The 13,249-nt window shown below is 42.9% G+C and overlaps 1 protein-coding gene and 1 pseudogene across 1 annotated transcript; one reads left to right on the top strand and one right to left on the bottom strand.

The window, feature by feature from the left end:
• Positions 1–330: 330 nt before the first annotated feature.
• CCDC127 (coiled-coil domain containing 127) lies at positions 331–5,017 on the top strand. The gene is made up of 3 exons (XM_050326718.1): positions 331–358; positions 650–778; positions 1,409–5,017. Exons 2-3 carry the CDS (start codon positions 658–660, stop codon positions 2,080–2,082), a joined length of 795 nt encoding a protein of 264 aa, XP_050182675.1. The 5' UTR covers positions 331–358; positions 650–657; the 3' UTR covers positions 2,083–5,017.
• Positions 5,018–11,031: 6,014 nt separating this feature from the next.
• On the bottom strand, positions 11,032–11,614 carry LOC126647399 (dnaJ homolog subfamily C member 15-like; annotated as a pseudogene).
• Positions 11,615–13,249: the final 1,635 nt, after the last annotated feature.

Raw genomic sequence — 13,249 nt, 5'->3', positions numbered from 1 at the left:
TGTTGCTTAACGAACAGGTCACAATGATTTTTTTTTTTTTAAAGCTGTGAGAAAGATCGCTTTGTAAACACAAGGTTTGGGCAAAAGGGTGAGGAAAAGACTGTGAAGCATTTTCTCTATTAAACAAAAAAGAAAAAAAAAGAAAAAAAAAGAAAAAAGAAAAAGGTAGATTCAGTTAATTTGTAGGGTTTAGATGCCGCTACCATCTGTGTTCCCCTGCCGGTGTTAATGGAATAAAAAGGGCCCCTTTGGGGCGGGGACGGACAGCCGGCAGCGTCCGTCTGTTATGTCACCCTCCTCGGCTCCCCCCGCTTTGTCTCGGCTGATGGGCCGGCCCGGGAGGGGGCGGGGCCGGCAGGTGAGTGGCAACGGCGGGGTCCCGCGCGCTCTCGGTCTCGTGCGTGAGGGTCGCGCTGGAGGGGGGGGGTTCGAATGGGGATAGGGATAGGACATGGATATGGGGACGGGCCTGGGATGCCTCCCCGGGGCGGTCCGGGTTGGCCGCTCGGAGCTCGGCCAAGCTCCCAAGTGTCGTGGCCGCCGTCCGAGGGGCTCGGGCAGCATTCCCAGCCCCGCAGCGGGAGGGAATGGTGGCGGTGGGAGCGGCCCCTCCGCTGCTGAGGCCGCGTCTCCCCTTTGTACGCCTCAGGTGCCTTCATGAATAACTTAAACGACCCTCCCCACTGGAACATCCAGCCCAATCGGCGCGATCCCGGTGATGACGGGAGCAGATGGAACTACGCCCTGCTGGTCCCCATGCTGGGCTTGGCCGCCTTCCGTAAGTAGCGCCGGAGCCGGGGCCTCGCCCCCAGCCCGGGGCGGAGCTCTGCAGCAGCCCAGGGATAAAGCCGTGCCCTGTCTGTGGATTTCCTCAGGTCTTCTTGTTTGTAAACAACCAGCACGGCTCGTAACCCTAAGGCAGTGGCCATTTCTCCTACGTGGAATGGAATCTATGTTTAATAAGATTTATAGATAATTTATAAAGTTCCCTCGGAGGAGTGGACATAGGATGTGCTAGAGAGCCCCAGGGTAGCAACCCAAGAAGTTGCTGATGTATATTTATATACTGGACCTGAAAAGTTCTCAGTGTAGTACCTGAATTAGAAGCCTCCAGTTTGTTTCTGTATGACTTTTCTTCCTTCTTTAATCCAAGTAGTGCAAGTATTGGCAGTAAAAGAATAGGGAATATTTTACTTTGGGGAAAACGTGATCGTTTAAAGTGACTTACTGTGAAAGAGGGACCACAGAAATACATTTTGTGGGGACTTGTAAGTAGAAGTAAGTATCACTGAGGAGGGTAGGAGAGTTATTTACCACTTAGTAGCTTCCCTTGAGGCATAGCTAGTTAATCACACCCAGCGTTATTTTATGTTATACTCGTGTCTGAAGTCTCATTTATATATGGTAGGTTGGATCTGGACCAGAGAATGTCAAAAAGAAATAGAAAGAGAAAAACAAGAGTACCATAAAAAGCACTCATCTTTACAAAAAGACCTGGAAGGCAAATACCGGGATATAATCACGGAGAACCGTCGCGCTGTTGCGCACTTGGAGGTGGAGCTGGAAAAGGAACGCAACAGAACCCTGAGTTACCGCGAAGCCCTCGTGTCCCAGAGCCGCAAACTAGTAGAAGAAAGGAGGTTCCTAGAGCAGGAGCAGGAGAAGTTGGAGCGAGAAAAACAAGTCCTCTTGCACTCAGGAGCAGAAGGTACCTTGTACCAGAGTTGCCTGGCAAAGGAAGAAGAGTGGCAAAAGAGAGCCAGTATTTTACTGAAAGAATTTGAAGAGGGACTTAAAGAAAGGCAGGACATCTACTGCAGTCTTGTTGTACCCAGAAGTCAGAGACTAGAAATAGAGAAAAATCTGCTTGTTAAAGCAGCAACTGATCCTGTTGCTATGGCTTTACATGTGGAAAGTGGCTTAAAAGATATTTTCAAATATGATAACTACTGTGGCACTATGCTGAACAGGAACAAGAGTCAAAATGGAAAGCTTATGTGGCTATATCTGAGAAACTGGGAACTAGCTGTTGAGCTACAGAAGTTCAAGAGGGTAGAAAAGGCCATGTTAGGAAAACGCTAAGTAGGGGAAGTAATGGGATCCTGCGTGATCCACCATGCATAGTAGGGACAATCGCAGTTGTAGTCCGAAGCTGTTAAACAACTCTCCTACTGTGTTGCCATCTCCCCTCCTCACTGCACTTGTATTTGCATGGCATGTGTGGTGCTGGTGCCTTTCCTTTCACTAACAGCAGACGCTCCGGCGAGCTGTGCATGCTCTTAAACTCTGTGAGTGTGTTTGTATTGCAGACTGCAGCGTAGTGTAGAGATAGGCCAGCTTCGACAGGTATCAGAAGCAGCAAAATAGAACTCGGTTTAGAGGGATTTACCTAGTTGGTGGTCACACTCCGTCGACAGAGAAGTGTGGTTTGTCTCCCCCAAGTGCGGTAGCACATTGTGCTCCTTATCCCTGACATTTTATGTGGTATCTTAAGACTATCTTCTTATTATCATCATTACCATTTTTCAAAGTTTGTTTAAGCAAGACTGATTTTGAGGCAGATGTTTGGAAGGGACGATGTTTGAGCAAGCTACTTGATACAAATCCTACGTGTCTGTACATACATTCATATAAGTATGTGCATGTGTGAATGTGTGTATGAATGTACATATTAGTATTCTGAGGGGGAGAATAGCATGATCCTGTATCAAATTCATCAGTCTTGCAGTGTCTTCCAGCTTGATACATGAATAGTACTTTACGAATGAAACACATAGAAGATGCTAATTAAAATAACACGTAAAGGAACAGACTGATGTAAGTCTCGTTGGGGCTTGGGATCCATTCCTGAGTACGAGAGTGTATAAACTTGGAAGTTACATTCTCATCATATTCGAGATATGTTAAGAATAGTTGTATTTTTTTTTCTCAGTCAGAGTTTTAGTTGTAACCCAACAATGTGCCTCCATGAGGGATGATGTTACCATGCTGCTGCCTCTGCCTCCCAGGGCACTGGCTGCTACCTGGTTAGCTTGCAGGAACCTCCTTGGGTTACAACTGTTGCACTTGGCTTTGTTCCTTGGACAGGCCCTGTTTGTTATTTCCAGATAGAAACTTAAAAGCAGCCTGCACTGGTAGCCACAGTCTCCCTTTCCGACTGTCTCCGTTATCCCAGAACTGAAGTACACTTCCCCACAGCCCTTAAATTCTGACCTTACAGTTCACCACTTCATGTACAGCTGATCATGAAAGCCTACAGATACACAAGCTTTGCCAACTTTTAAGAGAGGGGACTTTTTAATTTGGTTAGTAAAAAAAAAATAGATACGGTAAAAATAAAATTTTAGATAAAGCAAAGTAAAATAATACAGGAAAATAATCACCTCTAGATTAAAAAAACTAACATCAACAAGTAAAATCCCCATTGCCTGAAATCTCTTAAAACTTTGAGTATACTTTGGTTCCTTTTAGCAGTAAGAACTTTTTTTTTTTCAACAGTGCCATGTCTTTTGGATAACTTTTTTCTTCCTCCTTTTTAATCCAGCCTTAGGCCTCAAAGGGGCAATGTTTACCCTTCTGTTTATAATATCCGGTCTTCTCTGTTACTTGACTTTGATTAGTGTTGGTAGGTTGTCAGCTCTTTAATTAGCAGTTCATTATTTCCTGAGGGCTAGACTTGGTAAACAGGTTTGCTCTAGGCAATCATCTAGAACCATGTCTTGGAAGCAATCCAGCTGTGTGAATGCCCATCCAAATTTAACAGAGAACTCTTATAGATGTGGGGTTTTTTCTCTTACTGTTTTCTCCTGGTTTCATTTCAGTCTGGGCACAGAAGACAGCAGATAAATCTTTTGAAATAGTGTGTGCAGCCTAATCCAGTTACTCAGTAAAACTACCTAACGTGAAATGAGATTCCTAAACAAAATAGATACTTCCCAACTACTCGGTTTTGCAGTTGTGATTTTGCTCACCCTGTTGGTACTAATTATACTGTTGTGTTGATCTATTAGTATTTTGTGTACTAATTTTTTTTAATAAAGTTGTACTAGACTAAATAAACTTGGAGGAAAAAAAAAGAGATCATCACAAACACCAGAAGGACCACGGTTTGGCTGGATGCCAAGCGTGTGTGGGTTGGGAGATGAGAACGCAACGGAGTTACTACTCACGTGTGACTGCCTGCGTGACTGCCTGAGCCAAGCCGGTGCCCCTGGCCATATGCACACACCCTGACTGCCGAGTAGAACAAATCAGTTTGAATAACTTACCCCATGTATAATTTCTTCTGAAAGTGGAAAGTGACCATGCAGCTATGGCGCGTTTCACACATCGGCGCAGGCAGTTCAGCCACTCAGCTGACAAACGTCAGACTGATGGGGAATCGATGCCAATGTATTTGAGATTCATGCCTTGAATTTGTACCTCTTAGTATTGAAAGAGCAAAGATTTTACGCTTTTCCATTTTTTTGTAGTTTGTCGCTGACATCACTGAAAATGTTTAAAGAAATTATAATCAAGAGGGTAAAATACTGTTTTTTCAGTATAAATAAGTATGTGGTAGCGTCACACACTCGATTGTACAGGGCTGAGTGCAATAGAATAAGTGTTATTCACTTTCTCTTTTTTAGAAGTGTCAGTTATTTGTTCAACTAATCACTGAACTGTTGTTCATGGACTTTGAAGATCACTGTATAAAGACTGAAGAGTTACTTCAGGAGGCTTTTTAAAAGTGTGTAACTGGTTTAGAAGCAATGGTCCTGTTAGTTTCTGCCCAAACCCATGTTTGTGTGCGTGGGATGTATTTTTGAGACATTCGCCCTTTGTAGCTTCTTATGTTGAAAATGCTAATTTAAGTTTTATCTTGCTCAGCACTGTTATTCTGGATTGGTTAATTGTTTGAAACTGCCCATATATATGTAGTGTGCAAGAATAATTTCAAAATATGTAATGAATGTTTTTTTGTTATGAAAAGTGTCACTCGCTAAACAGTAACAATTAATAAAAACCCTTACATATTTCTGCACTGTTTTGCAGCTTGGACAAGGTGGGTGGGAGGAATGGAATTTACTATGCTATTGCAACTTTCCAAGCTAATTGCACCATTTTAGGTCTGACAAATTATACATTTTTTAAATTGGCATGTAAAAAGTATTGGTCTTGGAGCTGAGAAGAAAATGTGTTTCTTAGGAAAGAACAGTATCATCAAACAGGTAAGTGCACCAGCATTAACTAAAGATATGGGTTTAAAGATGACAATCCCTAAGAAAGACTGGGGTCATCCTTATAGATAGAATGTTGTGTAGAATATTCTGCCTTCCTCCAGAATCCCTCAGATGGTCTCATTCTGCATGTCAGCTGTTTTTATTTTCCTCCTCTTCATTCTCCCTGTGAAAAACTACAACCCAGCTGCTCTAGGGCAGTGTTCAGACACTCTGGAAATCCTTGTTCCCATCATACAAGATCCTCAATCTGTTTGTATTTGACACAATCCTTTGCCACCTCCTGGCTCTGTAGAGCATACTTTTGAGCACTCGTGTGTGGGGATGAGAAAATAGTGATACAAGGCAGAAAGTGGTCAGCAGTTCAGGTATTGTGGTAAAATCAAAGGAATTTGAGTTATTGCTGTGATACAGGGATGAAAGTCAGGTTTATGTTTGCAGTTTTGGTACAGCTGGATATGAAGGCTTTGCTGGTCTGCATGCAAAGGGCACTTGGTCATTAACTGACTGCCTGGTCCAGGAGCTTTCCAGCTAATCACTGCATAGCTGAGACAACAGATGGATCTGCTAAGAAGTAACTCACTGGAATTCAGCATCGTTTGGGAATGAGGAGATCAGTGGCCACTTCACAACAAAACAACCGACTGATTGCTGCCGGATCTTTCCCAGCAGCTGGGGACATGCAGGGTTTTCCCCAGGGAGCTCCTGCTGATAGGCAGGAACTCTGCTCTGTAAGCTGATGGATGGTATCTGTCTGTTAAGATATATTGCTTAATGACTTGGGGTGAAAGGTCCAGCACACAGCCAGGGATTTCCCCACGCAGCTCCTGCTGTCAATTCTGGAATTGGCCAAAGCATGCATAATTTTATATAGCCAGTGGAAATTGTTCCTGCCTATGAAAAGATAGGCATGTGGGGCTATCTTTTATTCATAATTAAGATGTGTTTCTTACATACCTTAAGGTAATCAACAAGAACTGATCATGCATATGCTGTAATGATCACACAGAATTCACCAGAGCAGTCTGGGAAGTCTCAGCCCATCTAGCTGAAGACACCATTGGGGGGTGTTTGCAACATCAGCATCCAGTTGTCTTGGTCAAAAGATCCAATTCCCCCTGTGAGCATTACCCTATGCAAGGTATTTCGATAAAAACAGTAGATGTTCTCTCTGTTAATGTGCACAGCAGTATGTTCAGTAGGTCAAGTGTAAGAGCGAGAAACCATTTCTCAACAGGGCAGAAGTTTCAAAATCTTGGAAAGTGGACAAATTGGCCTTTTAAGCTGATAACACCTAAAAACATTTTGAAGAAGATAAAAGAAAAGTAAAACTTCAGCACCTCACCTAGACCAAGTAAGTTTAAAAGGCCTAGTACAGACAGACCCCCTAAGGACTGGTATTAGCAGAACTTTGACTTTGCATGTGTACTGGGTAGTATGAAGGAACACAGAACAATATTGATACTGACATCAACTTTGGTGGCAAAACTGAGAGTCCCATCACAATTTGATCAAGCATCTTAATACTCTTTACGTAGATTCTGACAACCAGGGTAACAAAAGCTCGGCCTATTAAGGGTCAGTGGGTAACAAAGAGGCCTTATATCTGAACCTGGGTTCTCTGAGAGTGTACAATCACTCCAAGTTATCATTCAATGTGCTACCAGAAAAACATAAACCTTGTGGGGAGTATTCACAGAAATGGCTAAGGCCTCCTACTCAGTGACCCATGAGCATACCTTTTGGTCCTGAAGTAAAGAGAACTCTCTGAACATGTGGTCAGATGAAACTTGATCTGTAAGTGTCACCACCATGCCAAAGGATCATGCTAAGCCAATTACCATCAAGGTCACTGTCAAACAAGGGGATCCAATGTCATCGAATCAGTCCATTATTCTGCAGCCTAGAAAAATATGGCTATGCATTCCTCCAGAGCAAAACCAGATTACCGCCTTGGCCTTTGTTGATGACTTGGTTTTGCCAAGCAACATATGGGAGAGGATGCAAAACATTGTCTCCCTCACAGCAACCTTCTTGTATTTGCACCAACCTAAAAACCCAGGAGGAAGAAACGTCATGGCTTTTTCATCAACCCCATCCATGACTCTTACATGATTAATGACTGCAACCATTGGCAAGTGTTCAATATAAACCTAACACAATTGCTCCAGGAGACTGAAAAATACCCTTGGTTGAAAATATACCTCTGGATAGGGACATCTAAACTTGAATATTGAAACTTGATTCTTGGTTTTCTAACATGAGAAAAGCTCTGTCAAAACCTTTACAGAGTGCTGACAACTGTGAAGACCTACCAGGTACCAAGAATCACAAATTTGGTGAACCATGCAGATGTTAAGGGGACAACCTGGACCTTAACATCAGAAGGGCTGTTAAAAAATGATCTCACCTCCCAGCTTGTACATGTGACAGAATACTGGGTAACAGCACTAAAGGTGATGGCTGACAAGTTACCTGTGTGGCAAGCTTTATTCCAAGTGGACAAGCACAGTAATAGCATGTATCGTTACCCACAAGGTACCATTGTGTGAGACATTACTGTGGAAGGAGTTGTGCAAAGAAACTAATTACAGAAAGATTATGGTTAGCCACTGGAGAAAGTCAAAAGATGAAACATTACTGGTAAAATAGCCCTGAAAATGCTAGTAGCTGTGTATAATACTCAAGGCAACCACCAAACAACTGAAAGTAAATTGTGCCTCTGGAAACGAGTCTGTGAATAGAAGAGTTTGAAGAGAGCTGAGGGATTGTGAGACCTGTGGTGGTGGCCATTCAGTCATGCACCCCAACAGCCCTGTGTGCTGATACTAGCCCGAGCTGTCCAGCTGCAGAAAAAAATGCCCCTTCACTCTGTTCTTTATAAGGGTGGTTTATATTTCTCTAGACTTGACTTACACAATCAGAATGAAATCCTCAGGTACAGTGGTTGGTGCTTCGTATCACTGGTTGCTGCCTCCCCCTTGTGGCTAGTGGCTCTTCCAGCCGGCAGCCTCAGCAGCATCTTCTGCTCCCATGAGCAATTCTGGAGCACATCTCCAGTGCTACACAGTCAGACCCCCCTGGCCCAAACACCGCTGAAGCGTAATAACAAGAAAGATGAGCAAAAACACGGTGCTCCATGACCGAGACAGAATGAACTTTTCTCCACCAAAGAGGGTACTAGAGTAGATCTCTGTGCAAAGGCGGCATGCAGGAGTTGGATACAGTTTGGCACCTGATTAGCATCTCATTGTATATTCCAGCACTGGAAAGGAAAATAGTACCGAACTTGATTAAAGAACACTGTTCATTGCTTAATTAAAGTAGCAAGCAACAACCTATAGCTGTCAACATGTTCTGCTGCCTGCTAGAGAGGAGATGTTTGGTGAGACAGATCCAAGCAATAGCACTTAAACTGGCTAAGAAATTTAGGGGGTTTCTGGGCATCATAAAATCATAGAATGGTTTGGGTTGAAAGGGACCTTTAAAGCTCATCTATTCCAACCCTTCCACAATGAGCAGAGACATCTTTAACTAGATGAGGTTGCTCTGAGCCCTGTCCAACCTGATCTTGAATATTTCCAGGGATGGGGCATCTGCCACCTCTCTGGGCAACCTGTTCCAGTGTTTCACCACCCTAGTGGGGTAAAAAAATTCTTCCTTATATCTAGTCTAAATCAACCCTCTTTTAGTTTAAAACCATTACCTCTTGTCCTATCACAACAGGCCGTGCTAAAAATTTGTCCCTATGTTCCTATAAGCCTCCTTGAAGTACTGCAATAAGGTCTCCCCTGAGTATTTTCTTCTCTAGACTGAACAACCCCATATCTCTCATCCCATCTTTGTAGGAGAGGTGCTCCAGCCCTCTAATCATGAGATCAGATAATTTCGTGCTATCCACAGAAGTATTTTCACACCTATGCCCCTTAACTGAATTTTCCCCCAAAGCTATTCCTAAGATGAAATGTATTCTTCAAAGATGAAAGCAATATTTTGGTGATCTTCTGACTGAATGCAGTGAAATATTAAGGACAGCACATCTTCCTCCCTGCTGTCAACAAGAAGAACCAAACAAAGCAAACCATGATGCTGCTGGAGCTGATATTACTTTACTGAAATATTTATATATAACACTGAAGTAAGTATTATGGAAACTACTAGTATAGACAAATATAACAATTGTGCCTCTTTCTCGGTGATAAAAAGGAGAGAAAGGCCACATGGATATCAGTGTCAGCTCGGTTCTGGATGAACTACACTATGAACTACTGTTCATAGCTTGTTTCCTTAAATACTTCTGTGGCTAAGGACTCTGCTACTTCCACAATAAACATGAATTTCTAGGAATGTCAGATTGCTGAAGGAAACTCCTTGACACCATACAACCACTCCAGAATGGGATGCTTGTGGAAGTCCCACCTCTGTTGCGTTCCCAATAGCCTGAGACAAATTTCCAATGACAGCTCAGTGCTGTCTTATTTCCCCTCTGCAGTGATACTTGATAGCACCAAAAGACCTCTCTCGAAACTGGAGAATTTTACAATTTCATAGGAAGAGATTTAGCTTCCACAGTTTATTAGATGTCTCTAAAGCCTTCAAGGTATCCCTGCTTGAACTGCTGTGGGTTGATGGCAGCAGCCTTGAAGCACAAACATAGGAAATCAAATCATGCCAGATGAAGAGTGCCTTTTGGTTACTTATCACGTAAAGTTTAAGAACAACAGAGCATAAAACTTAGATCAAGTTAAAGATCTACAGATCATTTATTGGCAAAGTAAACTGCATGACCACCTGCCATTGATTATTACCCTTAAAACTAAGCAACTCTGAAATATTTTGCCTGCATCTTTCCCCTTCTAATATGTCCCTTAGGCTGGTGATTTGAGTCTCCTCCCAAGCCTGGGTTTCAGTGCTCCCTCTCTGCACAGCTGTTCAAGGATGTGACCCATGGGCAACTTGTATAAGGATTTTGTGTTTTCTCCACGTATTTTAAAGGATGGTCCAACCAGGGATGGGTTGTTAGAGAGGCTATTTAATTTAACCTTTGAATTTTCTTCTTCTTTTTCACTTTTATTACATCTTTAGCAATTTACTCTTCCAAATGAGAATCCTGTGCCTTAGGCATTTGGCTGTATAGTTACCACCATCTTTACATTTCCATCTTTTCCTGGTTTAGGCTTATCACACAATCAGGAGTAATTGCATTACTGTATATGATGCTTTGACTACTAAGCAGAGACTGACTGGAAAGAAAATATGATTAATGCTGGTAAGACAGTGCTATAGAATCACTAGACTAAGAGGTTTCACATCATTATCTGCTACAGTACTAAAAGGGGTCATAGAGTAATGTGGTTAATCCTAATAGCATGCTATATAGTAAGTCCAGATAAAAATATCTGGAGAGTTACAGATTTGTCCTATGTCATATCATGGAGGATGAAATCACAAGGAAAGGACTGTATTGTATTTCATGCCTGAAACTATGGCTGCATGCCAACTACATATATTGCTGGTGCTCTCTGCTTTTCTCAGTGGCTTTATAGGAAAGGATTTTTTTTTTTTTCTAAAGAAGAGGTCCCTGCTCTGTCTTGCTGGTTTCTCTTTGTCCTCTCCTTCACAGGATCCAGCCAAAAGAAGTTCCCCCACTACAGTTTCTTCCAGCCCATGATGGAGGGCAGAAGAATCATAGAATCATAGAATATCTCAAGTTGGAAGGGACCCAGAAGGATCATCAATTTCAACTCCCTGGTCCTCACAGGAACATAACTGCACATAACTTTAGATAGCTGTAAAAGATTTCAGATTGCTTTTAAATAATCTCGAACATTTTATTATCACAATAAATAGGAACAATCAATACAGCGTAATGAACCTGTGCAGAGCAAGTTGATCTGAAAGCTGTTGCACAATGAATCTGATAAGTCTTCTGTGACTCAAGGTTTCTGATTTCAGCACTTGTAGTGCTGGGTTTCCAGTCTTTTGCCTAATTTATTTTTGTTACTGAGTATGGTGATCCACCTCATCAGGGTGATTCAAAATCCTGATATTTCTGTGTGCTGTCCGATTTTGGCCTTGTCAGCAGATGGACTTACACCTAAAAGAAGGCAAGCTGTCTTGCCTACTTCTTTTCTGTTCAAATCCTCCTTTACAGTGCAATGGAAGACTAAAAGTTGAAATCCTCTTTGCCATCTCTGTAATCGTCTGCTTCAGCAGTTTCCAAATGTGGAAAGCGTAACAACCTGCACATGTAAGGGTTGCCATGCCAACACCAGCTGCTGTCATAGTTCTGGCCAGTCCTCAGTGTAGCTTGGCTGGGCCCTGTCAGTGCCCATAGGGGCCCTGGCACACTCAACACAACGCATGTCCTCAGAGGCAGCTGGGGCTCCTTCCATGGTGGAGGAGGGGAGTGTGAAGCACTCCAGACAAGCTTCAGCCAGGTCCTTCAGTCAGCCAACTCCGCTCAGGAAAGGAGAAGCTGCCCTTAGAATCACAGAATCGTAGAACAATTAAGATTGAAAAAGACCTCTAAGATTGTCGAGTCCAATTGTTAACCCACCACCACCATGTTCACCTCTAAACTATGTCCCCAGGTGCCACATCCACGCACCTTTTGAACACCTTCAAGGCTGGCGATTCAACTACTTCCCTGGGAAGCCTGTTTCAAAGCCTGGCCACCCTTTCCAGGAAGAATTTTTCCCTAGCATCCAATTCTAAACCTCCCTTGGCACAACTTGAGTCCATTTCCTCTGGTCACTTGTTACCTGGGAGAAGAGGCTGACTCCCACCTCCCACGTCCTTTCAGTCCTTCTTTATATGGGGATGGCTTCCTGAAGGTCTGGAAGTAAACTGTGCTGGGTCAGGAGTGCCTGTGCTGGCACAGAGAGAGACTCCCACAAGGTCGGAGCAGGATCAGCTGCCAGGTGGCCAGTTTGGTAAAATGTGTCAGGCACTGCAGGGAAGACAGATTGTCTTCCAGCTGGGAACAGTCCCTGTGGAGCCAGACCACCACAGACATTCTGAGGGTTGCCCATAGCCAGGAGTTCCTCAGCCCAGGTGGTACCACACCATTCCCACAGCTGGCTCCAGAAAAGGAAGTGAGTGGCTCTGTTCTTCTTGTTGCCTCAATTTATATCCCCTATAACCTTCTTCAGCCATTCGTCTTCTTTACTGCCACCCCTCTCATACTCTTTTGTAACACTGTCATCATCCTGCGAGATGAAAGACATGTTCATCTAAGAAAAGCAGTATGCCCATATTCTTCCACTATGCCTATGTGTATATGTTCCAGTAAAATATGGGGCTCTTCCTTCTTATTCAAGTCTTTGTAAAATTGTGTGTTATTTACAGACAAGTTAGCTCACTTCTTTTGTATAGCCTTTTTTAACTTTTGAAAAAATAGTACATTAAAAGTATGGGGGTAGTAGACAAAAAGACAAATGTGTCATTAGAAATGTTTTAAGTAATCCAATCTAAGTGTAACATCTGCATTTACAATTAGCAGTTTGCAATACATGTCTTGTTTAGCAGCCTATATTGTGAAAGGGTGGATTTCGTGGAGGTTTATTAGCCACAACAAACCTTGTGGGACCTGCCAAATGCAAGCTTGGCATTACTTGAACAAGAAGTTTACCTCAGAGCACAGGAAAGGGCTCTGCTGAATAAACGAGTGACTGTGACTATGAAAGAGCAGCTCCAACTTGCTTGTTCAAATCCACAGGGTGGCAATATAGACAACCCCTCCGAACACCTGCGGGTCATGTAGGAGATGGTGTCATTGCTGCCACAAGTCCTTCAGAAAAAAGCACTGTGCTTTTTTCCAAAGTCATTAGCTATTACAGCGATAAAGAAATTTGAGCTAGATGCTATACCAGCACATTTGCTTCTGCAAATATTTAACAACTGATAGATAACTAACAACCACTGGAACCTTGCATTACCGTAGATAAAATTCTTCAAAAACAGGATTTGTTCAGCAGAAGGCAATTTGGAATGTATTTTTGAATCCTGATAGAGACTGCTTGCACGTG

The sequence above is a fragment of the Myiozetetes cayanensis genome, unplaced genomic scaffold (genome assembly GCF_022539395.1).
Source record: "Myiozetetes cayanensis isolate MyiCay16 unplaced genomic scaffold, myiCay2020 scf1, whole genome shotgun sequence".
Lineage (NCBI taxonomy): Eukaryota > Metazoa > Chordata > Aves > Passeriformes > Tyrannidae > Myiozetetes > Myiozetetes cayanensis.
This window is presented reverse-complemented; position numbering and strand designations above follow the sequence as displayed.